The sequence below is a fragment of the Trifolium pratense genome, linkage group LG1 (assembly GCF_020283565.1).
Source record: "Trifolium pratense cultivar HEN17-A07 linkage group LG1, ARS_RC_1.1, whole genome shotgun sequence".
NCBI lineage: Eukaryota > Viridiplantae > Streptophyta > Magnoliopsida > Fabales > Fabaceae > Trifolium > Trifolium pratense.
In genome coordinates this window covers 36,660,657-36,682,610 of record NC_060059.1, presented here as the reverse complement: position 1 = coordinate 36,682,610, position 21,954 = coordinate 36,660,657, and the positions used below count along the sequence as shown (strand labels likewise).

The following is a 21,954-nucleotide window of genomic DNA, read 5'->3' as shown; positions in this document are numbered from 1 at the left end:
TAAAATGTTAATATAAAATTATCATACTAAATATAACTATATAAGTATTAAAATTTTAATTTGATTTTTTTAAAGTGTTTTAACCCTTCTATTCTTAAAGAAAGAGGAACCCAAGATAATTTGTAATTTGACTAAGAGAAAAGTAAAATTTGGTATAAAAATTGTTTCTTCCAATTTTTTTTTATTTGATTACAAACAAATATTTTAAAATTGTTTATAAAACACGATATTCCTACTGGAGGTAAAATCATGGGAACAAAAATATAACATGTTCCCAAAAATATAAATGGGTTAACATGTCCCCACTGATAAGAAGAGTCTCTCTTTGTCCCGTGAGTTTAACTCAGTTGGTAGGAACATTACATTACATTATATATGTAGGAGCCGGAGTTTCAATCCCTGTCATCTTATTTATTAAATGGGAAATATATCGTGGCTTTGATACTTGACAAAAAAAATAAAAAAATGAGAGTCTCTTTTGTTTACCACAAGTGCCTAGGCCCGCCCCATGAGCATATTCCATCGGAATATTTTGTTTCCAAGTCGAAAAAGGTATATTATGTAGGATAACAAATATTCTTTCTGTCTCTTGCTTTCTTTCCTTCATATTAATTGTGTTGTGTCTTCTGAACTTGCATTTTTCCAAAGCTCTCCAACCCAACATGCATGAGTATTCTCATCAACCATGAAACCAAACCAAGTACCAGGTAGCCAGGTACGTTTACTTGCACTCTTTCGGATGAATGAATGAATAAAATCTTTGAAATACATGTATGTATAATTACAAAGGTATAGCTTCATAATTATTTTTTTCATCCATCTTTGAAATACATGTATGTATAATTACAAAGGCATAGCTTCATAATTATTTTTTTCATCCATCTTTGAAATACATGTATGTATAATTACAAAGGTATAGGAAATGAGAAACTATAGTTAGGACTTTGTCACACAAGTAAAATATATATAACTTTGATTCTTCATTGTTTCTGCTTTTATTTACCTTGTTCATTCTTTGTTGCTATGGATATATGTTGTTGCCTTTTCATCATTTACATGCTCAAGCTTTTAATTTATGTTTCCCTTTCACGTTTTAGGTGTTTATATCAATTAATGTCATTACTCATTAGTACACGTTAAGATCCATGTTTTATTCCATTAAGATTTGTAGTAATTTTGAGACATGCAAATGAAAAAACAAGCAAGTGAAGTCCATAATGATTTTCAGCAATTTTTGTTTGCTACTATGTTTTTGTTAACGTGAAATGGAGGTCCCAATTTTTACTTTCAGCTAACATTTTGTGATCCCAATTTGACATCCCAAAACCAAATCTGAAAATTAAGATCTTGCATGGTTTGTTTTTCAGTTTTAAGGTTGTTGTAATTGTAATATCATACCGTTACCAACAAATAAAATTGTATATCATACATTTCTTTATTGTTTTTTATATTATTTCTTTGTCACTATTAGAAATTGTATATCATAAATTTCTTTGATTACAAAAATTGTATATCATAAATTTTTATATTATTTTTTTATCTTACATAAATTTTACAATTTAGTTTGATAGCACATCACTATTATTTGGAAACATTTTTCACATTATTTTTTTATTTTTTTTATATTATTTCCTTGTCACTATCTAATCCATCTCAAACATAGCATAGAAATAATAAAACCATGTACGTCATTTGTATTCAACTGTCTTTGATTATCTAAAAAAAAAAAAAAATTCAACTGTCTTTTTTTTAGGCTATATTCAACTGTCTTGCAGCATTTGCCAAAAATACATTGCTAACATATCTGGTGTATATTATTGATTAATTGTTAAGTCATTGTATTTTAATTTTTGGTATAAGTTAAGTCATTCTATTGCCAAAATGTTGGTGTTTCAATGGTAGTTTTCATCAACATATTTCATGAAAATTAAAACGAGGGTTTTACTAAGGTGCCCAAGAATGTTTTCAGTTCTGTAATTCGGTAACATTGTGGTGTCTTTTTACTCTCCATCCCCACATTTAGGAATTTATGTAGTATCATCAGTTAAAGTGTTTTTTCAAGTGATTTGATTGACAATTTTTTATAAATTAATATTTAAAAACTAGAGTGAATCTATATGCTCAAATATGTTAAAAACAAGGTACACATATTCTATTTCTGTGGTCATGAATCATGACATTCATCATGTGGTATGGAGCAGAATTTGTATAAGTTTAAAATAATCTGACTAATGTACAACATTATATTATTACATAGTGTATCAAAGAAAAGTGGACCATTCACCCTCTTCTCTATCCCTTTGATGTATTGGCTATACATTCATCATGTCAATAAGGGTTATGTTGGATTCATAACTCATCCCTTTGGGAGAAATCTTGGTTTCCTATGAGAAAAAAATTGCCTTATACACGAGCCTCTTCTAGCTTAACCCCAAGCTTAACGCCATGAGAAAACAGAGTCAAAATCTTCCACTTGAGGGTTTGCTAAATTATATATTACCCACCTGCAATAAGCTAAATGATTAAAATAAATTATATATTATCAAGAGTGAAATATGATTGAATATTTGTATGAAAAAACTTACTCTGTTTAGTACAGAGTAATTAACTTCATAAAAAATATACTCATAGTTTACCTATTAAAAAAGAAGGGGTTTATGGACTTTCAATGTATGTGGCGGAAGTTCCAATTCGAACTGGCTTAAAGCTCCATACAAGCTTTCTTCCAAATTCAAGTATCATAATAAGGAGGCTAAAGAAGTATAGTATGCAGAGATGCAGTTTGTCTGTCAAGTAGCATTTCATGGAAACGTTGCTTCCATTCTGATTGGTTTTGATCAATGCCATCCTTTTTTCATTCCACCCTGCACAAGTATATAGAAAGACCTTATCATAAAAAAAGTCCGAATATTCAAACTAATATCTGTCTTCAATAATCCCTGTACGCTCATATACATTGCAACATGTTGCAGATATGATTAGTTAATTGATTACATTTCAACAAGGGATTCATGAAAACACAAGAGTTTTTGTAACTATGAGTCTATTACTCTATAAATCTAGGACTGGATTCATTAGAACATATTGCAGTTAGAATTAGTGTCTGTTTGGATTTAATTATTTGAGTTTATCTACTGACATATGCACTTGTGAGACTGTTTGGGAGAGCATATGGAAATAGTTTATGATATGTCATAAGTTTTAGCTTACTTTCATAAGCTCTCCATGATAGTTTATAGAAACAGCTTATATCTTATAAGAAAACAGTGAATTTATTTTATCTTTTGTTAAAGAAATAGCTTTTACATGCACTTATATGATAAACGTTTAAATAATGATGTAGTAATATTAGAGCTTTTGTTTGAGCTTATTGGGAGCCACTGACAGACCCAAAAACATTGGTTGGTAGTTAATACCCCAGTAGGGGAAAACCTTTTGGCCAATTTGCTCGGTAAATTAATTTCTAAAGTCAATTTTGCATGCAAGCAATCTTGATCTGACTATATTTTTCTTCTGGGTGTGCACTAGAGCTAGTTCATCATATAGGAATTCACCTGTAAGTCTACCTTGGAGCGGGTATGCACCGATGAAACAAAGCTCTGTGATGCGTGTCTATGGAGATTAAGGCTGTTGGGTGCTAATTAAATAATCTAACCAAGTAGGAAACCAACTAAAAGTTTAACAATCCGCAAAAGAATATTGGGTTTGCTGCCAAGAAGAGAGGAACTGGGTGAAGTTTTTATTTTTCGGTTACAAATTTGGGTGAAGTCTGAAAGAGAGGAAATGGCTATAGTTCTTAAAATTAGGATTCTAACCAAATCAAACTTGTATTAGGGGAAGACCTTCTTAGGTTAGTAGAATATTTTTGACCGCATACATGTGCCATTGTGCCCTAACCCACCAACCAGGTCAGTCTCCACTTGGAGGTCAAACATTACTCCACAGTTTGACAACCAACCAAGCTACAGAAAACAGTCGTGGCAAGTGTCATGTGTGAGCTCATGTCGGATTGAAAAGCGCAAGAAACATTATTTCCTGTAAAAGAATGTAATACTTACAAGATTGTGTATTTGACAAGTTAGTCCAATCATGTGGGATCATCTTCACTTCTGATGCCTTGATCAAGTCAAACAGTGCTTGATTAACCTGAATTTTGAAATGTTTTGGTTCATTTTTAATGTATCTTTAGAGACAAAGTACAATGTGCAAATTCTGCAATAAGTGTGCTATAACTTAATAGTTAAATTTATTAGGTACATACTTATTACATTACATGCAAATTATACCTCTTCAGGCCGCTCATGACTCACTAAATGACCTCCATGAAGATCTACCAGCCGAGCCATTGGATGAAACCTCTCAGCAAGTCTTCTTGCATAATATAGCTGAGCAATTATATCATCCCTGAATATGCAGCAATTTCAAGTTAAAACTATGAAGTAGACACTAATGTGTCTGTGATTCACGTGTGCAATATTTTCATACATAATTTGCCTAATGCGTGTGTGAATAATCTGTGCATGATTGAGTGTCAAGTTTCATTTATAAAGCACCACATTAATGTCTCCATACACAGTACACACCTGCCATGAATGACCGAAACAAGAAAACCTGCAGATTTGATCGCTTCGATCTCTGTTTGGGTCATTTTATGTTTCCAACATGCACTGAGTTGACCATCAAAGCCGTGGTTAGACTGCATTCCACTGTTTGATATGCCTTTAACATATTGCTGAAAAAGAAAGTGGCAATGAATTAGAAAAACTTTAAGCAAATAAAATAAAATACTACAACTCTAGCACAATGTGGAGTTTTAGTCATATGTTGCACCTTTGGGATTTGGATACTTTGATTGCGGCAAAAGTAGCAACTATCCGCATAAGTTTCAGTTTACTTTATAAATAAGTACTTTTTGTACATTGCTATTAGACTATAGAAACAAACACACCCAACGGTAGCACCAAAGTAATAAACTTCCAAGCATTTGAAACATCAGCAAAACTTAACCAAGATTATGCTCATTTAATATCTGTACCTGATACAATATCGCTCTCCTCTTCACGGTTCCAACATATTCCTCAAGATATTCCTGCACCATTATAGATAAAATTCGTTTTTGTTATTCATCCTAAAGACAAGTTAACATTTCTAGGCTGTTAGTAACTATAGTTCAAATTTCAGAGTTGACCCAAGACTAGAAGAACAAGATAACCTCCTTCAACTTAATGTTAATATTGATTACAAAATCCAGACTCTGATATATGATATATGAATACACCCTGAGTGATTCAATTTTTTAAAATCACTACTTTTATAGTAGAACTAGTTTTATATAGCTGGGGAGAGGGGTTAGGGAGACAACTTTTTATATGTTAGTAGATAATCAACAAAACCAAGAACGAGCTTTACTTGTGAATAGTGGGTGTCCAAGTCAACTTCAGCTCTTTGTTCAGGACTCTTTGCCTTCAAGAAACGGTAAGCAACCGAGAAGGTTCGTCGTTCAAACTGTAAAAATAAAACAAGAATCTCTTATAAGGACCCGAGGCAAATTTCAAACCAGTATAAAGGCATAGAATAGTTTATAGGAAACCATGTACACGTATCAGACAGATATAATTCCCACATTATTATATATCTAATTACAAATACATTCCTGTTAAATTTGTATTAAGCATCTGAGAAACTACAAACGGCTGAATCTATAGTTAAAGAATTACAATTACATGTTTTTCACTCCCAATGAATCCTTTCATTTTTTCTCTACTATTAAGTTTGAAGAAACTTTTCACGGTTAATCAACTCTTTTCCTTCAATTGTTATCGATGACAACTGATTAATGGTAGATGTGTTACATAAATGTAGCATACCATTAACAACACATCCAGCCAGAGATTAGGGGAAATTTCCCAATATGGATGATCCTAACTGCCAGAAAGTAATTCAAACAAGCTCAAAATTGTCTGACGTAGCATATGTCTGTTTGTTTTTTTTTTAAACGGTCGATCATGTGTTTTTAACCTTACTACCTAGCAAGTTATCTAACCAAACTAATTTGAAAGCAGACTAATGCATCAGGTTCCAAACTAAACATTATTTACACATCTAAACACTCAACGTTTAAATTTCAGCACCACAACATTCTCAACTAAATTCTCACTCAAAACCATAAAAAAGTAAATTCTCAACTAAACTCTAGATGTATACAAATCCACTCATCCTGAACTAGGTTTGTAATTAAAAAGTGTGTCCAGCAATCAATGTAGTTTAGATAACTAACACTAAATTGCACCATCAAGCTCTAATCACATAATGCCATAAAAACAAACGAAAACATTTCATAAATTTATAAAAGAGACACATAATACAATACCTTTGGAAGACATTGAAAACCCCCACCTGTTGCATTTAACAACGCCAATGAGAGAACTCTATCAGGAACCATTGCTGCTAATTTACAAGCTATCATGGATCCTATAATGAAACATAATTAAAATTAATCACAAATAAATAAACTAAACCTCACCAAATCCAATCCAATAGTAGTAATAAACCATTGAATTTTGACCAAATAGAAAATACTCACCCATTGAGTGCCCAAAAACATGTGCCTTTTTCCAACCTAAATGATCCAACAAAGTAATTGCATCCTTTGCCATGATCGTTGTTCTGCACCCAAACAATCATTCACATCATTCACCAATACTAAAAATTTCATTTTACTTTTCATAAATTAATTCACCGAAACTTCAAATTAAAGACATGTTTGGTATTCAATACATAGATCATCCTTGTTGGATACTGATATAACACCAACAAAGGGGCCAAAATTATTTCAGATGTGTATAATTGATTTTGATATATTTGGTTTCTCCAAAATAGAATTTATTTTTGGCCAGACATTACTTATCTCAAGGCAAAACTCTGAATTATTGGGGTCCCATTCCTTTGAGAAAAAATATAATTTATTTTGCCTCCACAATTGGATTCTAGAATTGATTTGTAAGCTAATTATTCAACTCACTTTTACAAACATAATTCACTCTCAATTTTTCAATTTTTTCATCGCAGAGCCAAGTAACTATAGTCCATGGCTTCCATTTTTCAAATTATTAGTATTAAATTAAGCAAAGATGAAGCCAAACAATAAATCACTCAAGTAAATAAGAAATTAAGAAGAAAAATTGGTGAACTATGTTATGAATGAAATGAAAAAGGTGTAATGTAACGTACGAATAATCGGATTTTCTAATTGGAATGGAGCTTCGACCGACGCCCCGATTATCAAAAGCGCAGACTTCAATACCACCGCCGGCCTCATTATCACCACCACTCCAAACGGCGTCGTCTTCGTCATTAGCTACGTCTGTTCCAGTTAATCCTTTGATTTGTGGACCCCACCCTTCATGTGTAGCAGCCAATCCTGACCGTTCAATTCAATAATTCAATCTCCACCATAATTTCAGCAACAAAAAATAATTGCCACTCCAAAAATAAAAATAATGATGAAGAAGAAGAAGATGGAGGAAGCGATGATTGAATGAAGGAAATACCTATGATGAGGAGGACTTTGGTGGGACCGCGACCGTAAGTTCTGTAGAAGATTTTGACGTCATTGTTGAGTTGAACATCGGCTGGTGCGACGGCGGATAAGGAGGTTGATGGGGGAGAAATCTGTGTACCAACGTCGCAATACGGCATCGTTGTGGTGGCGCGTGAGGTAGCTAGCGGGAATTTGAATTGAATTGAATTGAATGGAATAGAGGAGATTGAAGGAAATTGAAGGAGAGAGATGAAAAATTGTTTTGAATATTATTATTATAGAAGAGAGAGAGAGAGAGAGAGAGAGAGATGGCGGGTACAGGTGGCCGATAAGAAGTGGGTAATGCCACGTGGGACGGCGGTTGGATTCGGCTAAACGCGGAGAGAGTCAGCAAAGTCAAAATGGCAGGCAACTCCAAAATTGAATGAAGCTGAGGACGAGGATGCTACTCTGTGTGGTCGTGGGCACCCTGTAAAATAATCGGATCCATAAAAACGTGCTTATTTTATTTTATTTTTTGAAAACTTGGTATCCGGCGTTATGACCGACTAATCTAAGGGGACCAATCCCACCGTCCACTTGTGGGGCCCATTTAAAGCCAGAGTTTTTTTTTTTTGCTCTGTATGGACTTAGCCCACCGAAATTGGCTTCAGTGGGAATCGAACCTGAGAACTTGAGAGGAGCATACTCCAAGAGCCCAAGCCAACACCACTCGACCAACCCCAAGTGGGTTACGTGCTTATTTTATTAAGTTGTTATATTTATCATATCATATGCTGGAGACCTATATTTTTGCTTTTTTGTTGGTTTAAAAGAAGAGATTAAAAGATATAAGCACACAGACACATAGTAATAGAATGTTACACAAATAACCAATAATGTTTTATGTTTGAATGTTTCTTTCATATCACCCCACTTATATATGGTTATTTTAAAACTACTTATATGACATGGAAGCGTGATGGTTTCTTATCAGATATCTGTGTAAACTTTATTGATAGTTTATTACACCGACCGCCTACCATCTTTAAACTCACAAAGAACTACTTTGTTAATAGAATAATTTTTAAAAGTTACTTTTTATTTATTTATTGACTAGTGAGAGGGAGAATATTTAAAAATAATATTGTCAACCTATATATTTGGACTTGGAGGAGGTGGACTTGAAATTTAGTACCACTTGTGGTGGTGAATGGTGATTTTCTGTTCTTTTCTATTTGTATTTTCTAGAAGATCGTTGAAAATAAATGTTGGTTAAATAAACTGTTACGGTACTACTCCTTTTGGCCGGTTCATTCATTCTTTCTTTCTTTATCTTTAAAAATTGTTGTTGATTAAATAAACTGTTACGGTACTATAAGCTATATAACTATAATTCATCCATCAAGTTTTTAATTTGATAAATATTTTGTTGTTGACCTTATAGTCATCAACATCATGTTAATGTTAATAGAATAATTTTGCAGTTAATTGATGGGTTTCAGCCTGCTTCTTTTGAGGACTGGTTGTTGCAGCTCCCACTTGGATTGCCTTGTTGATTTTGGTTTTTCTGTAATGCCTCTGGGCCTTGATGTTTCATTGTAAGTTTCTAACCCTTGTAGCACTTCTTGTGCTTCAGGGCTTTATTAATAAATATTTTGCTTCTCTTAAAAAAAAAAAAAGGCATCAACACCATGTATATGAATATATTAGTATTTTTAGTAAAAAAAATGAATATATTAGTATTTTTTAGGCTAAAAGTTGAATATTTTTTAGTTCAAATTTTAAAATGATATAAGAGTTACAAGTATTTCGCTATTTCGATTTTGTTAGAGTCTAAAATTAAATAATAAATATGAAAAAACATTCAGTTTGATAAACTGACGAGAGGTTTGGGCAGTATGCATGAGATCATAAGTTCGATATCCGTTGTCAATATTGCAAACCAAGAAAAAATGGAATGAGACTCTCTACATTAGGATAAATTAAAAACCATTTGTCCATAAATTCTAGTTTAATTGGTAAAAAATACTAAAATTATTAAACAGATCGGGATTTCAATCCCAACATTTTCACCTGTGTATGAAAATAATTAAAAACCATTTCATAAATTAGCAAAATTATCAAACATAGGATGATAATTTTTTTTACAACTTACCAATTTTCTGACGCGCCCTACAAAATTATTAAAATACTCTTGTCCACTACTTAATATTAGAGGACTGAGTCTGCTACTTAACTATCAGACGTATAAAATTTGGAAAATCTCATGTGAGTGTTTTATTTCTTTAAATTTCTTATGTTTATAATGTCCGCTACTTAACTAGCGGACATGTCAAATTGTGAAAATCTCATGTTAAAATGTATTTTCTTTTGTCTTTTTTATAGGATGCCAAAAGAAGCTCTCCATACCCATATGAATCTATGATTATGTGAGTCATATTATAATCCAAATTCCAGAATCAGCTACTAACACCATGTAGGTGTGTGTTTGAAAGTGAGAGTGCACCTTTTTGTCCATTTGCTCAAATAAGTGTTCTAGTGTGAATGTGTGATTCCATCTCTTATATTGTTTCAACCATTTTCAACCACAAAAGTAAAACTTTGGCCTTATTGATTAACAAGTGTTGCTTGTGATTTAGATGAACGTGGCAAGCAACTCAATATCCACCTGTAAGATCAAAACATTTGTGTCTATAATTTTAACTGCTAAAGACGTTTTGTCTAAAAGATCTAGTCAAATTAATATTTTAAGTCACAAGGTTTGGTGGAATTTGGGTAGTATGTTATATGTTCTTGGTTCGATTTCCAATTAATTGTAATAAAAAATAAAAAATAAAAAATTAATCTTTTAACTCAAATAACCATTTGTTAGTTCTTTGACAAGTCCTTTTTTTTCATACACAAAACAATTTTCAACTGCCAGCATGCTCTCATCATAATTTTCATTTATTGGAACTTTTTGTACCAAATATAGCCTTCCTAGGCTTTCTTTACTTGTCTCAAATCAAATCTATCATTGAAAAAAAATTGAGTCATGAGCGAGCTCAGACCATCATCCACATTAGATATCATATATTTGAGTACAACTTTGCTCCTTTTCCTAGAGCTCATTTTCTTCCTTTTCCTTTAATTGATTGAGGACATGTGGCAAAAATGAATCTGATGGTTGGAATTTAATGACTTTAATTAAATAATTTAAAATTAAAAACATCTTCTTCCTCCTTCGTCACTTTGTCAACCTCAGCCACCGTCACTGCCACCCCCTTCCAGCCGTCATAGGGCAGTGGTTTTCCTCCCCTTTTCTCAATCGACCACCACGCACACGCACCACCTCAACATCTTGTCATTTCGCATTCGCCGCCGGCCCGTTTTGCCGCAATGACAGAACCCAACCATGTCGAAGCTGCTGCAGAGCAACCCAACGTCATTACTAATATTCATGATCAAGGTATTATTCCTTTTCAAAACTACACTCTTTTTTATTTTTGGTCCTCTTTGTTATTGCAAGTAGAGAAAAATTCAAATAGAATTAAGAATTGTGTTGTTACTGTGCTGCCATGTAATTTTCACTCATTTGCTTCATTTGAATCCATGAAAATTTCACTACTACATTTGAATTAAAACTGTAACATCCCAATTTTTATTATTAGAATATTTATTTATTGTGGCGCGTAACTTTCCTAATTGAATATTTTGGTATTCATGAGTTTATACTTAAGCTAGTAATTAGAGTAATTAATAGATGATAATTTTTTTAATGGGCCAAATTAGTTAATAGAAGAATAAAAATAAAATCATTTGGGCTTTACTCCAATTGGAGTCACTTGAGAGTAATGGAATAATGAAACAAATTGGTGTATGAGTAGTAACCTTAAGTGCCATATTTATAAGAATGAATAGTAGTGTGTTCTCCAAAATTGTTAGAACAGTAGCCGCCCTACTTCACCTACTTCACCCTTTCTCTGCATATTTTTCTTTTCTACCTAATATATAGTACCAATCCCAAACATTGTAAGGTTAATGAGAGAAAGCCTTGAAGGGAGAAAAGAAAGAAAGAAGAAAAGAACCAAGAGAAGGAAGTAGATGGGAAGAGGATGAGAACTCAAGCAAGCTAGGATTTCCTTTAATTAAGGTATGAGGGTAGTTTTATAATCTTTGAGATGAATTAATGGAGAGGAGAGAAGTATTCTTCTCTAGCCCAAACTCTTCTCATCTCTTTTTCATTTTTGGGTATGTTATGGGATTTTGGGAATGTGTAGATTTTGAATCTTTATGTTATAATAAGTGATTATGCATATTTGTTCATGATTTAGAAATGAGAAGCTGTGATAAAAATTAGTACTTTGTAAGTTGTTGTTGATTATTTGAAGGTTGTTGATAAATTCATGAAAATGATGAATAATTCATGAAAAATGATTATGTTTGAGTAATTTATGTTGATTTAAGTTGTTTTAAATAAGCTATAAGTGTAGTAATATTTAAATATGAATTCTAGACTGTTTTAAGTGATTATTAGCAGCTTATAAGTGCTTATTTGGACCAAAATCGAGTCAAAACGTGTTCTGCAGAATGAATAGTGCATTTGCGACGCACTTGGCCGACGCTAATCTGCAACTCTGTTCTGTTGACCAATCGTTGACTTTTGTTGACTTATTTAGCCGGAACCCATCTTGTCCAGTTTTTCGTGTAGATTCCGATTCCGGTGTCCATTTTCTGAGATTATGTTTGCATGATGATGTTGCTTATATTTTTGGCATTATTTTAGTTTAAATTAACTTTCGTATGCTTAATTAATTGAAATTGATGAACCCTTGAATGATGTGTGACTTTAGTGTCTTGTGAATGAATATGTTGTTGATTAATGATGATGGCTAGGTTGTTGATAGATGATGATAATCATGATGTTGATTATTGATGATGTATTATGATTATATTGATGAATTATTGATGAATAAATCTTATTGAAGATTAGTGTGATTATGTGATGATTTATGATGTTGAATTATTGATGATGATAAATGATGATTTATCATGAGTAAATGTATTCTAAAGACGATGATTTAGAATATTTGGATTATGCTATCCATATTATGTCGATGTTATAGTTGAGATAAAACCATATGTTTGGTATATGCACATTCATGCATTCATAAGTTGTGTCTATTGATGGGTATTCTAGAGACTATGATCTAGTTTACTGTTGTTTTAGAGACGATGATCTAAAACATTTGGAATGAGTTTTCCAAAATTATGATGATGGGTACCACATGCATATAGATACGTCTAGAGGACATTACATCTAATTGCATTAAGAATTATGTGATATTCTTACTTGATGAATGGTAATTGACATCGTTATGTTTACCTTTATATCTGATACTTGTCTGAACATATTTGTTATATGTCTGAGATGTCTGATACATATTGGTATGTGCTTATCATGTTGAATAATTGTATGAGATGAATTTATTCATTTGTTTGACTTTATTTAGGTTTCTGATATACCTTATGTTAGTCACTATTTATGGTTATATTATCTAACCCTCTGTTTTGTGTACTTGCTGAACCGTTGGGGGTTCAGGTTTCTCAGGTTATGAGTTTGTGGTCGAGTCGTCGGTGAAGCTCCGCTCTGATTATGACATGGGGAATGGTTTATTGAGTCTTGTACTTGTATTCTTATTTTATTGTAAATGTATTATTTTAGAAAACAATTTTTATTAAGCGAGGTTTATGCTAATTAGCAATGTTTTGAAGTATGTAATATCTAAAACCACTATTTTATATTTTATCTACGACTTCGAGTCGTTTTAATTTTATTATCCGCTGCGTATTTTGAAAAGAATTTTCTATAGTTAGATTTATTTAAATATTGGTATTGGGTGTTACAAAGTTGGTATCAGAGCCCCATTGTCTTCAGACTGTGTGGGTTATGTGTGTCACTCAGAGCAGGTCTGTGCAGTCAGACTTAGTGGGCATAGTGTCAGTCGTGTTTGTGTAATTGTTGTATTTACTTTGTGATTTAATTTTCGCAGTTACACTTGCACATTAGTCACTATTTAATTGTTTTGTGAATGTGTGACTAGTTTGGTGAATTTTGTTGGTAGTTCCTTGTTAGCATGTTGCTTTATTTGATTCTTGAAACTTATCTTTTTAAGTGAAATGAACTTTAACATTTATAATCCTTACTTCATGATTGAATATAAAATGATGATAGCTTAAGTATTTACTTGTCAATACTTGAATGTCTATGTGAAGTGTTATATTTTGTTTTTATGCAATTTTATATAGATGTTCATGTTTTGCATTTCGTAGTTTACCCCTTTCATATGACATGTGTGTAAATACTATTGATACCAATTTCTTTTATTTGAGCTAGTTAGAGGATTGTAGAAGCCTACAATTAGGTGTGAGAGTTTGGGTTTCAGTAGAAAGTTGTAGGTGAGTTTGAGACAAGTGGGGGAGAAGGTTATATTCCTCTGAGATGTTTAAGTGTAACAAAGCAAGATAGATAGAGATACCCAAGGGAGAGTATTCTTGTGTTAGTGATGTTTGCTTCAAAGTTGAGTGAACTGGAAGATGTGTTAGAAGAAGAAGTTTGTCGGATCGGTTATTTCACTGTGGAGAACGCCATTGTTGTTGAGTATGACGAAGTTGACAAATCATATTCTCGAAGAGAATAGAGAAGGTTGGAAGTTGGATTTAAATTTAATGGACTAATTGGTGCGAATCAGTCAAAGTAAAGAAGTGAATTTTCGAGTAGCTGAGAATGGAATTATGAGATTATAAGATAGAATGTGTTCTGAATTTACCCGAGTTCGAGAGCTCCTAGGAAGAAAGTTACTATCGAAAATCGGGACGAATGAGATCATTAGGTGCAAATGTATGTTTGAGAACTTCACGTGAGATTTTAGAAGATAAGATGGGGTTAAGTAAAAAGTTTCATTAACAGAGGAGTAGAATGAAGGAGTTAGTCTTTGGGAAGACATGTTAAGAATGAGTTAAGTAATTGTCTATCGGAAAAGATTGAGTATGGAAGAATCTGTGGAGATTAGCAAGATTAAATTCATCATACTAGGTGTAACGAAGAGCGGCGTAGCATAAGTGTAGTGCACGATGAGAAAGTAAAGAATCTTAGATATTGTAATCGTGGATAGTTTAACAATAGTTATTTGATGAGTAACCTAAGATATATTTTGGGTGTAAGTATCTCGATAGAAGAACTGACATTGGTAAATGTGACAAAAAAAAATGAACGTGAGTTGGAAATAAGGTAATTATATTGGAATTTGACGTAAGAAATTGAGATTGTGGTTCGGATAAAATTGGATGCGAACACTTACGGATTAAAAAAAAAAAAGTTTATGGAACTTGTGATATGGTGAAGTTCTTTACGGAGTATAATAGATTGGTAATACTTGTTGTGGATTGTTTCCTTAAGAATGTTTCGTGCTTAGAGAAGCACTATTGTGGTTTGGTAAAGATGGTTGATGCCACCATCATGATTGTTGTCTATCTATCGACAAATCGAGGAACTGGCCGTCCTTGATCTCTTGTTGATAGTGGACGAAATCGTGTTGACTGGATGAGACAAATTTTGTCAAACTTTAATAGTGTCTAGAGTTTTGGATATTTTGTTGGAGAGTTGGATGAAGGGGGTCTTATCCGGAGTTGTTTTAGTTTGGTAATTTTTGAGGGCGAAAAATCTGTAAGTGGGGGAGAGTTGTAACATCCCAATTTTTATTATTAGAATATTTATTTATTGTGGCGCGTAACTTTCGTAATTGAATATTTTGGTATTCATGAGTTTATACTTAAGCTAGTAATTAGAGTAATTAATAGATGATAATTTTTTTTAATGGGCCAAATTAGTTAATAGAGGAATAAAAATAAAATCATTTGGGCTTTACTCCAATTGGAGTCACTTGAGAGTAATGGAATAATGAAACAAATTGGTGTATGAGTAGTAACCTTAAGTGCCATATTTATAAGAATGAATAGTAGTGTGTTCTCCAAAATTGTCAGAACAGTAGCCGCCCTACTTCACCTACTTCACCCTTTCTCTGCATATTTTCCTTTTCTACCTAATATATAGTACCAATCCCAAACATTGTAAGGTTAATGAGAGAAAGCCTTGAAGGGAGAAAAGAAAGAAAGAAGAAAAGAACCAAGAGAAGGAAGTAGATGGGAAGAGGATGAGAACTCAAGCAAGCTAGGATTTCCTTTAATTAAGGTATGAGGGTAGTTTTATAATCTTTGAGATGAATTAATGGAGAGGAGAGAAGTATTCTTCTCTAGCCCAAACTCTTCTCATCTCTTTTTCATTTTTGGGTATGTTATGAGATTTTGGGAATGTGTAGATTTTGAATCTTTATGTTATAATAAGTGATTATGCATATTTGTTCATGATTTAGAAATGAGAAGCTGTGATAAAAATTAGTACTTTGTAAGTTGTTGTTGATTATTTGAAGGTTGTTGATAAATTCATGAAAATGATGAATAATTCATGAAAAATGATTATGTTTGAGTAATTTATGTTGATTTAAGTTGTTTTAAATAAGCTATAAGTGTAGTAATATTTAAATATGAATTCTAGACTGTTTTAAGTGATTATTAGCAGCTTATAAGTGCTTATTTGGACCAAAATCGAGTCAAAACGTGTTCTGCAGAATGAATAGTGCATTTGCGACGCACTTGGCCGACGCTAATCTGCAACTCTGTTCTGTTGACCAATTGTTGACTTTTGTTGACTTATTTAGCCGGAACCCATCTTGTCCAGTTTTTCGTGTAGATTCCGATTCCGGTGTCCATTTTCTGAGATTATGTTTGCATGATGATGTTGCTTATATTTTTGGCATTATTTTAGTTTAAATTAACTTTCGTATGCTTAATTAATTGAAATTGATGAACCCTTGAATGATGTGTGACTTTAGTGTCTTGTGAATGAATATGTTGTTGATTAATGATGATGGCTAGGTTGTTGATAGATGATGATAATCATGATGTTGATTATTGATGATGTATTATGATTATATTGATGAATTATTGATGAATAAATCTTATTGAAGATTAGTGTGATTATGTGATGATTTATGATGTTGAATTATTGATGATGATAAATGATGATTTATCATGAGTAAATGTATTCTAAAGACGATGATTTAGAATATTTGGATTATGCTATCCATATTATGTCGATGTTATAGTTGAGATAAAACCATATGTTTGGTATATGCACATTCATGCATTCATAAGTTGTGTCTATTGATGGGTATTCTAGAGACGATGATCTAGTTTACTGTTGTTTTAGAGACGATGATCTAAAACATTTGGAATGAGTTTTCCAAAATTATGATGATGGGTACCACATGCATATAGATACGTCTAGAGGACATTACATCTAATTGCATTAAGAATTATGTGATATTCTTACTTGATGAATGGTAATTGACATCGTTATGTTTACCTTTATATCTGATACTTGTCTGAACATATTTGTTATATGTCTGAGATGTCTGATACATATTGGTATGTGCTTATCATGTTGAATAATTGTATGAGATGAATTTATTCATTTGTTTGACTTTATTTAGGTTTCTGATATACCTTATGTTAGTCACTATTTATGGTTATATTATCTAACCCTCTGTTTTGTGTACTTGCTGAACCGTTGGGGGTTCAGATTTCTCAGGTTATGAGTTTGTGGTCGAGTCGTCGGTGAAGCTCCGCTCTGATTATGACATGGGGAATGGTTTATTGAGTCTTGTACTTGTATTCTTATTTTATTGTAAATGTATTATTTTAGAAAACAATTTTTATTAAGCGAGGTTTATGCTAATTAGCAATGTTTTGAAGTATGTAATATCTAAAACCACTATTTTATATTTTATCTACGACTTCGAGTCGTTTTAATTTTATTATCCGCTGCGTATTTTGAAAAGAATTTTCTATAGTTAGATTTATTTAAATATTGGTATTGAGTGTTACAAAAACAGTTGCTATAAGTGTAATGTTAGATCCTTTCTTTGAAATATGTTAAATTGACATTGACCCCTTCTTTAAAATACAGTGAGAAAATCCTTATATAAACAGTTTTAATTCAAATGCAGTGAGAAAATTCCCCAATTCATAGTTACAACAGATGTTTTAATTTAAATGGATTGAAAAATTATCTTTTTATATAATTAAAATTTGTCAAAATTCATCTTTGTTTCAACTCAAATGCAGTGAAAACAGCCAGAGTCGTGATGACGAGGTGGTGTGTGGAGAAGAATGGAGGAAGGACGCCGCTGTTGTGATGACTGCGAGCGGCGGCGAGGGGAAGATGAAACGATGATTGTACAGAGAAAGAAGAAGAAGAAGAAGCGGCGCATGTGTCGTTTCTGGGTTCCTTTTCTTATGCTTTTGTTAAAAGAATAATTAATTATAACCTTTAAATCTCAACCCTCTATTTTTAGTTTCCCACATGTCATTCATCTGTTCAATGGACAGGAATAAAAGAAGCTAGTAGAAATGGAGCATAGCTGCTACCCAAAATCTTAAAATATTAAGTTTACGAGATCTTTCACTTATAAAGTGTTTGACCTCCACTTTTCTAAGCAATGTGATCTTTTAAGTCACCTCACACTCGTCTCATATCAATGAACTTGACTTCTATACTTATCTATTAAAACACTTTTACTCTCTCAATAAGCCGAACCAAACTCTATTACCACTTATAACTCATTGGAGAGTCGGGAGTGCCAGAAGCAACAAGAAGATAAGTCTAATCGCAAGACATCACATCGGTTAACAACCGAAACTGAAGCTCCTCACGTACATGCACAATGTAGCCACGATTGTTTTTATTAGTTTTCAAAATCAAATAAATTTTTAATCAAGTAATTAGACTCAAGTGATTAATAAGATTAAATTGATCGGAAGTACTCGAGTTCAATCCCAGATTGAAACAGTCTTTTGTAGTATTAGTCACATCTAGGGAAAATTTAAGAAATTGGTTCACATCTAAAAAAATTTAAATATGATTAAATTTGGCAACTCCTATTTTACTAGTACAAAGTCTATCACAATCTAGTAATGTAAAGAATAGAAGCCTTTGTGCATATGTGCATATGTATCGGTGGTGCGAGTTGTTCTTGATAGCATTGTACAATTTCAGGGACTAAATTAGCGATTCACTCGAATAGATAGTCACATTCAAAAGGATGGAAACATGCATCCAAAGGTCCAACCAAGAAGCAAACCTGCACCAGCAAGAGCCAAACCAACAGCAAAAGCGAAAACACATTCTCCGATCCCTCGTCTTCTATTGTTAGTTTTTCGACGACTCTTCCTCTGATGTTTTCCGGCACCATAAGGAACGAGGTTATTCAGCAACGGCTGGTTTTTGTTACTTAATTGAAGACATAGATTCTCCAACTGCAAAACATGTAGCCATTGCTTGTAAGCAAATAGTTGTGAAGCCTGCTTGAAAAATAGAGATACTATATGTTCTTTCTCGTCGCAGGCTTCTTGTGCTGCCTTTTCAGCCTCTCTCGCCCGAGTTTGAGATCGACACAAGGCTTTCAGTAGCTCTGCCTTGGCCGTGCTCTCAGAATTCATGCGGCTATCGTTGTTGTTGCTTGAATAAGAGTCTTTGCTTTCGCTCGACCTGAACAATTTCATAAAGATTTCATAAAAATTAGTAAACTAAACATATAAAATTTCAAAATAAAAAAGAGCAATTTGAATACGCTGAAACCTAGAATGATAATCTATGAAGCACAGGACAGTCCTCAAATTAGGCGTGTCCCGGTGTCGGACACGTGTCGGTATCAGACACCAACACAACACCGACACTTATAATTATATCGAATTGTGTCATTTTCTCAAATTACTATCGGTGTCGACGTGTCAGTGTCCGTGTCGTGTGCGGTGTTTGTGTCTGAATCAGTGCTTCATTATAATTAACTTAAAATTTCCAAGAAAGTGTAGCATTGCATTAACATCAAATTTTAAGAAAGTGTGATCATTTATGTTAAATCTTCTCTAAATTTCAGTGTGATCTTAACTCACTAAACTAAGTATAGCATTACCTGGAAGAAGTTTTGTCTGAATCCTGAAATGAACAGCCAGAAGTCAAGGTTGTAGACGTATAAATCTCCGATTTCTGGTTTAAAGGCAATACAAGACTCTTTTCGTTGTCAATATCTCTTGGCGGAAGATTTGGTATTTTCCAAAAAGGCTTAGTATTCGGCTCTGGGAGATCACAGTTCTCAATATACTCAAACGATTTCTTGGCAACCAAGGAAGCCAAATCATCTTTTCCAGTAGTCCGCCACCAAGGCCGGGTTTTTTCAGCTCCCAACCAATGCGGTTCTAGATCAGATGACACACTTTTATATTGTTCCGAGACCAAGTAACTAGTAACATCATCATCTGAAAACCAGTACTCATCTTCATTTTTCATCTTATGTGTTATATACATGTCATTGTTCAATGCAGCCTCGATTTTCGCCATTCGAGTATCATTAGTTTTCTTCATACATTTAGGATAGACATTCCATTGCTGGTCTAGAGCAGCATCAAAGTTTTTGACAGATTGATCGCTCCCGATATTGACATTGAAAACATCGAGCTTAGACTCCAAGGTATTTAGATGTTGACATGTATAATCTGTGTCACCACCGATGTTGGTTTTCACATGTAGCCACCATTTCATGTCAGAATCAGTTGAATCACTAGTTGTAAAACCAGGTTCCATTTTCTTTGAAACCGTAGGGGGCATCATGAAATCTTGTGTGAAACAATGGTTAACTGCATAACCGGCTCTAGCTTCTGCAGATGCCATTACACTTTGGTCTGATTATGAGCTGTTTTATCGAGAATCCATCTGATGAATCAATAAGAAAGAAATTAGACGGACCGTCAGTAATGATAGCACGCAGTTACACGCAGTAATCAATCTCGGTCAAAGATCGGATGGCTGGAATTACAAATTCACTAAATCAAATTTTAAACAATGTCAACCAATGATATAAATAAGTTTATTGAACTGTGTAACATAAGTTACACAAGAATTTGGATTCCCCAGTGAGATGATCCCATTTACGCACCGGTACATTGAAAATACCGAATGGCCACCAATGTCCATACTGTGTGAATGAGGGGAATTTCCGACCGTAGGGGCGTCGGATCCCACCAAATTTTCTGTTTTCTCTTTTGTCAATCAATAAATTTAAGTAACTATTTCACCAGCAACTTTCTTTATCCCCAACATAACCCCACACAAAAGGCATAAAGATTATGAAATTCATCAAAGAGGGGTCAGTAACAGAATCATAGTGCATTTAGAATATAATAAAAAGCAAGATTCTTTGACTTTTATTCCCATAAAAATTTATAATAATTGACAAATTCATATTATGGACCAGATACATCAGTTATTCAATCAGATACATCAGTTATTCAATGAATCAGAGACTTTTTGCTTGTATGCGAGACTGGAAGGAGGATAACAAAAATAAGTTTTGTTTGAAACAATAACAAAAATAAGTTACACATAACCATCATGACTGGAATCAAAGTTTCAATAAAAGTTTTGATACCACAATTTGAGCTGCAACAAGATTTATATGTCTCCACAACTACAAACAATTGAGGTTGTATCAACCATTTTTAGATTAGACTTAAAAATTTGAATTAAATTTGATTATATTACAAAGTCAAAGCAAATAAGCCAGAATCAAATAATTCAAGTTTCATGATTTCTCTTACCAAAGAACAAGAATGATTTCTCTGCCCCAAATCCCAAGACAGACTTTCTGAAAAATAACATGCCCAAAAAACATGTTACAATAAGATATCAATAAGATCACAGAGAATTTTATCAAAAACAGAATAAGAACATACAAACAAAACACAAAGTGAGTTATTAGGAGAGAAAGAGAATTAGCTTACCTGGTTTTCCTTATGCAGAAAGAATCTATCTCTGAATTTAAGAGGGATCAAGTTTTAGTTTTACTTAACTTTCAAGATACCTTCAACCAAAGGTAGTACTCCTATATACTCAGACAAATTTTCCTTGATTATGTTTATGTGGGGTCGATGTTATCACATCCCATAACTATAATAAATTGGTTATTTTTGCTTTATTAAGTTTTATTTTTTTTTTTTTGACTAAATCAATATTTAGTTAGTCAGCCGGTAATTGCCGCTGGACTTAATAGAGCGACTATAGTTCAATTTCCTACAACTACGATTAAAAGGAGACTGAAACCATTTGATGTCAGAACAAACTCTTAATCAAACTAGACAGTCCGTGGTCCAGATATTGTTTTGAAAGAAAAAGAAAAAGTAATTTCGACTATACCCCTTTAAGCATAACTCAGTTAATAAAAATATTATATTTACTCCAATCTTTTTTATAAGTAATAATTGACTTTTTCGATTAATTG

General features: G+C 33.0%; 2 protein-coding genes and 2 long non-coding RNA genes across 7 annotated transcripts; 2 read left to right on the top strand and 2 right to left on the bottom strand.

Annotated features, from left to right (window-relative positions):
- Positions 1–615: 615 nt before the first annotated feature.
- On the top strand, positions 616–2,506 carry LOC123902931. Its single transcript, XR_006807783.1, has 2 exons — positions 616–789; positions 852–2,506. It is a non-coding gene; the product is annotated as an uncharacterized LOC123902931 (long non-coding RNA).
- Positions 2,204–8,031, bottom strand: LOC123902930 (putative aminoacrylate hydrolase RutD). Of its 3 annotated transcripts, none has more exons than XM_045952766.1 (11): positions 7,551–8,031; positions 7,231–7,420; positions 6,584–6,666; positions 6,371–6,471; positions 5,410–5,505; positions 5,036–5,089; positions 4,584–4,732; positions 4,287–4,404; positions 4,059–4,146; positions 2,637–2,864; positions 2,204–2,504 (listed from the first exon to the last, which is right to left on the bottom strand). In XM_045952766.1, exons 1-10 carry the CDS (start codon positions 7,696–7,698, stop codon positions 2,656–2,658), a joined length of 1,236 nt encoding a protein of 411 aa, XP_045808722.1. In that variant the 5' UTR covers positions 7,699–8,031; the 3' UTR covers positions 2,204–2,504; positions 2,637–2,655. The 3 variants fall into 3 exon arrangements, 2 of the variants coding, with proteins under 2 accessions (XP_045808722.1, XP_045808723.1); XM_045952767.1 differs by having other exon boundaries at positions 2,204–2,514; positions 7,551–8,025; XR_006807782.1 differs by lacking the exon at positions 2,204–2,504 and adding an exon at positions 3,555–3,962 and having other exon boundaries at positions 2,737–2,864; positions 7,551–8,026.
- A 3,274-nt stretch (positions 8,032–11,305) lies between these two features.
- Positions 11,306–17,439, top strand: LOC123902929. The gene is made up of 2 exons (XR_006807781.1): positions 11,306–11,654; positions 13,104–17,439. It is a non-coding gene; the product is annotated as an uncharacterized LOC123902929 (long non-coding RNA).
- Positions 17,440–18,516: 1,077 nt separating this feature from the next.
- LOC123902928 lies at positions 18,517–21,621 on the bottom strand. Of its 2 annotated transcripts, XM_045952764.1 has the most exons (4): positions 21,458–21,621; positions 21,275–21,321; positions 19,594–20,390; positions 18,517–19,169 (listed from the first exon to the last, which is right to left on the bottom strand). In XM_045952764.1, the coding sequence occupies exons 3-4, from the start codon at positions 20,346–20,348 to the stop codon at positions 18,716–18,718; spliced, it is 1,209 nt and encodes a 402-aa protein (XP_045808720.1). In that variant the 5' UTR covers positions 20,349–20,390; positions 21,275–21,321; positions 21,458–21,621; the 3' UTR covers positions 18,517–18,715. The 2 variants fall into 2 exon arrangements, with proteins under 2 accessions (XP_045808720.1, XP_045808721.1); XM_045952765.1 differs by having other exon boundaries at positions 19,594–21,321; positions 21,458–21,600.
- Positions 21,622–21,954: the final 333 nt, after the last annotated feature.

Excerpts from the sequence above, each read along its gene's own strand:
- LOC123902930 (XM_045952766.1), bottom strand. The coding sequence starts at position 7,698 with ATGCCGTATTGCGACGTTGGTACACAGATTTCTCCCCCATCAACCTCC. Across the intron at positions 5,506-6,370 it reads GTTTTCAATGTCTTCCAAAG|TTTGAACGACGAACCTTCTC; the intron begins GTATTGTATTAT and ends TTATTTTTACAG. Across the intron at positions 2,865-4,058 it reads CTTGTCAAATACACAATCTT|GGTGGAATGAAAAAAGGATG; the intron begins GTAAGTATTACA and ends ATACTTGTGCAG.
- LOC123902928 (XM_045952764.1), bottom strand. The coding sequence starts at position 20,348 with ATGGCATCTGCAGAAGCTAGAGCCGGTTATGCAGTTAACCATTGTTTC. Across the intron at positions 19,170-19,593 it reads TCAGACAAAACTTCTTCCAG|GTCGAGCGAAAGCAAAGACT; the intron begins GTAATGCTATAC and ends GAAATTGTTCAG.